This window comes from Acanthisitta chloris, unplaced genomic scaffold, assembly GCF_000695815.1.
Source record: "Acanthisitta chloris isolate BGI_N310 unplaced genomic scaffold, ASM69581v1 scaffold27045, whole genome shotgun sequence".
Lineage (NCBI taxonomy): Eukaryota > Metazoa > Chordata > Aves > Passeriformes > Acanthisittidae > Acanthisitta > Acanthisitta chloris.
Window position 1 is genome coordinate 539 of NW_008674641.1, and position 4,328 is coordinate 4,866.

At 54.9% G+C, this 4,328-nt stretch overlaps 1 protein-coding gene across 1 annotated transcript; it reads right to left on the reverse strand.

Annotated features, from left to right (window-relative positions):
• Positions 1-371: 371 nt before the first annotated feature.
• On the reverse strand, positions 372-4,024 carry SLC25A44 (solute carrier family 25, member 44). Its single transcript, XM_009075431.1, has 3 exons — positions 3,403-4,024; positions 957-1,084; positions 372-563 (listed from the first exon to the last, which is right to left on the reverse strand). The coding sequence occupies exons 1-3, from the start codon at positions 4,022-4,024 to the stop codon at positions 372-374; spliced, it is 942 nt and encodes a 313-aa protein (XP_009073679.1).
• Positions 4,025-4,328: the final 304 nt, after the last annotated feature.

Here is a 4,328-nt window from a genome sequence, read left to right on the forward strand (position 1 = left end):
GGAACATTCCCTTTCCTTGGGGGTTTGGCAAGGGTTCAAATAATTTAAAGAGAAGGAACTGGCTCTTGGCTGCAGCCAGCAAGTCTTTAATCTTAAAAAAAACCCAGGAATTAAGTAGGCAGGATGTGCTCACACACTCCTGGAATGGCCTGGCCCGGGCAAACAGGGGCACACGTCGATGGGTTGAAGCACAACCAGTTGGTTGAAGGTCTGAAGAGGTCCAAGTGCAGTTGCTCCTGCGTCTGCCTCGTGCTGTGAAAGCAGCCAGAGACAAAGGCACAGCAGCTGCCTCTCCTCTCCTCTCCTGGGCTCTGCCCACGGTGGTCCACGCTCAGAGGGTTCTCAGGAAGCTTCTCTTCCACCTGGTGCCTCTACCAATGCCTCGAGTCCACCAGCTCCGGGCGGAGACTGAGCTTCTTGAGGGTCTCATAGCCCACGACGATGACGATGGTGGAAGGAGTTGCCGAGATGATGCGAGCGGAGAGGCCCTTGGTCAGCCCCCAGGGACCTTCCTCTGCCATCAGCTGCTTGAAGGTCAGGATGATGGAGCTCTTGCCTTCCACCTGCAAGGCCAGAAGAAACACTGAGAGCTGCTACATCCCACACTGAGCTGCTCTGGGGCCACTGGAGACTCAGCTCTAGTCCAACGACCTCAGTGTGGCCTCCAGAATCCCCTGAGTGGGATCCTTGGACCTGTCTCCTCCTTCCTCCCACCTAAAGGGGTTGGATCAAGGGGTCACTTGGAGCCGTGTGACATTGCTGGAAGCTCCTCTCCCTTCCCAAAGGAGCTGGGGAAGCCCAAGCAGGCTGAGCTGGCACCACCCTGTGCTGCCTCCTGACACCTCCTGACGCTCCCAGGATGAAAGGACAGGGAGATCCCAGCTGGAAGCACAGGGATCAGAGAGCTGAGCCCCACCCCGTGCTGTGCAGACCTGCCAGGCAGGCTCAGCTCTTACCTGGACCCGAGCCCTGACCACATCCATGGGGTTGGGGAGAGTGGAAGCTGTGCCTGCTGCCAGTGGCCCCGAGATGGCTTGGAGGAGGAGGTGAGGACAGTCTTTAGGAGTCAAGCTGGAAAGTTGCTCTGGGAATAGGAGAGAGAGGAAAGTTTCAGCCTTGCAGGGGTGTTCAGAAGTTCCTTGAAGCCCAGGGTAGCTCAGGTTGGGAGGGACCACAGTGGGTCACTGGTCCCACCTCCCTGCTCAAACTGGGCCAGCCCAGAGCACATGGCACAGGATTGCATCCACAGCTCTGGAATATCTCCAATCCACACCCTCTCTGGTCTCCATGCCAGTGCTCAGTCACCCACACAGGGAAGAAGTTGTTCCTCATGTTCAGGTGGAACTTCCCATGCATCAGTTCCTGTCTTACAGGTCTGCACCACCTTGAAGAGTTTGGCTCTGGCTTCTCCAGCCCCTAACTCCCACTGGAATCCCTGATTTCCAGCCTGCCACCTCCTGCCATGGATATCCAGGTGGTGCTTCCTACAAGAACCCCAAAGCTGGCACAGCACACAGGGAGCAGGACCCAAACCCTCCAGTGGCTCTGGGACACTCCCAGTGCTCCATCCCACAGCTCCCAGCAACATAAAACTTCCATGTGCCCAGACAGGCATGGAAACACTCCACACACCTTTGGGAGGTGTGGGGAAGCTTAAACAAGGCTCTCTCAGAGGTGTCTGCAGAGATGTCACCTCTGGTCACCTGCTGTGCATCCCTAAGGAGCAAAGTGCTCATCCCACCTTTCCTCCCTCTGCTCCTGCTGTTGGACAAGGGGATTGAATCTCCCATCCCTATAGTTGTTAAAGTTGGGCAGAAGACAGCCTCAAAATCCCTGTTTTTGGGGGGATAATGTGGAGGTTGTGCCTGTGTGGGAGGAGGGAAGGAAATGGTTCTGTCTGTGGCCTGGAATACTGATTGGAATCAGGGCCAGCAGTGCCCTTTGAGCCTGAGGAAGGTTCAGTGACCTCCTCTGCTGCTCCAGCCAGGGACAGAGGACTGGGAGGCACAGCCAGAGGACTGGGAGGCACAGCCAGAGCAGAGCATAGATCCCAGTCAGGGACAGAGGACTGGGAGGCACAGCCAGAGCACAGACTCACTCCCACCTGAGGCTCCCATTCCTCATCAGCTCCATTCCCACTGCAGAAAGACATGGAAAGGGCAATGGAGAGCTCAGGGCTGTCAGGATCAGCTGCTCTCACTTCTGAGCCCTTTAGGCAGGAAAATCCTGCAATGAATCCAGTGGATTTTGACCTTGTAAACTGTTGATAAGGAGAGTGAAGGGAGAGCTCAGACTCACTCCCACCTGAGGCTCCCATTCCTCATCAGCTCCATTCCCACTGCAGAAAGACATGGAAAGGGCAATGGAGAGCTCAGGGCTGTCAGGATCAGCTGCTCTCACTTCTGAGCCCTTTAGGCAGGAAAATCCTGCAATGAATCCAGTGGATTTTGACCTTGTAAACTGTTGATAAGGAGAGTGAAGGGAGAGCTCTCACACAGCTCAGGCTGGACCAACATTCCAAGCTGCCACTGCCACTTAAAACACAACATGGACATGGAATCAAAGCTCCCCAGTGTTAGCAGAGCTCTGGGAAGCAAACAGGACATTCCAAACACTTGGATTTTTCAGGCCAGGTGATCCCTAAACCCAACACAGTGAAACCTAAACTGCTCCACCAGCACTTTCCAGCAAGTTCCATTAGGTAACCACAAGCCCCAAACCACCCACAAAGCTGCACAGCAGAAACCTGAAGGATCATTGTGGGGGAAACAAACCTTAGGCTGCTCCATCCCTCCAGACCTTGGGAACACCCTAAGGATTCCCAGAGCTGAGCTGGGGAGGGAGAACTTGCTGCTCAGGGCAGTTTCTCATCACTAGACTTGGTGCCAGGTTTAAAGCTCCCAAACCTGAAGCACAACCTGACAGACATAAACCTCAGGGGAGATTTGCTTTGCCTCTGGTTTGACCACAGGATTTGAGGCTCTGCAAGTCCTTTTGCCACATCTGAGAGTGCACATGAATTGAGAGATGAATCATGCTCACACAGTGGCTCCAAAACTCCACCCAACTCCAGGCAAGAGCTTTCCTCACTCCTAGGCAGGAGCATCACTTGGGATGGGGGAAGAGAAGGCTGAAGTAGACACATCAAGCTCCTCTTGACTGGAGCCATCCATGCTATCTTCTAGTCCTCAGACTCTCATCTTGATCTCTGCCTTTAAACACTGCTGAACTTCCACCCTGAGCTTTACCTCTGCATTTAACCACTGTTCAATTCCACCCAACACCTGCAGGATTCCTCCACGCTGGACACACCTTTTTGTCTCTGCTCCCACCTCAGCAGAGTGTCAGAATCCATCCCAGAAACTCCTGAAATGACAAAACTCCAACCCTCCTCCCACTTACCAGCATAGAAGTGGTAGAAGGGCCACCAGACAGCACTGTTGGGGATGTAAGTCAGCAGAGAAGCCACATAACCCCTGTAGAAGCCACGAAAACCGTCAGCCTTGAAGATCTGCACAATGATGTCCTTGGTTTGCCCAAACACCAAGAGCCTCTTGCCCTCTGGGCTCTGCACCTTGAACCTGCCCATGCTCTCCCCTTTCCTCTGCATCATGAGGTGCTGGGAGACCACATCAATGGGCACAGTGATGCTCTGGGCCACGAGGGAGGCCGAGCCCCCAGCCACGAGGGACTTGACGGCGTTGTTGTTGTTGTAGCGCGCCACGTACTTGCGCGTCAGCTCGTAGGTGGTGACGTAGCACTGGCCCGAGATGAGGGTGAAGGTATTCACCAGGAAGCCTCTGTAGAGCCCTGCAGTCCCTTCTGTCCTCAGGATTTTCACAAAGGCATCAAAGGTCCCGTTGTAGAGGCTCTTGCCCTTCTGCACCTGCAGCCGCGTGCGGATGAGGGTGAAAGGGTAGACGCTGACGCGAATCATCATGGTCATGCAGATGCCAAACACGTAGAACTTCCTCTTGTCCAGGTGTTCCCACTCGATGATGGGGATGTTGCGTTTGTCCTCCATGGCTCCTTGGGCTGGGCAGGACAAGCCCAGAGCTCCCTCAGAGGGACAGAGCAGGTTGACCTCTCCTGCCACTGGAAGGGAGGACACCTGGAACGAGACACAGGGCGGGGAGAGGAGGAGGAGGAGGATGGGGAGGGATGGAGGGAAATGGGAAAGGGAAACTTGGATTAGATATTGGGAAGGAGGCTGTGAAAGGGGTGAGACACTGGCATGGGTTGGCCCAGGGAGGTTGTGGATGCCCCAAGGATGTTCTGGATGCCCCAGGGAGATTGTGGATGACCCAGGGAGGCTGTGGATGCCCCAA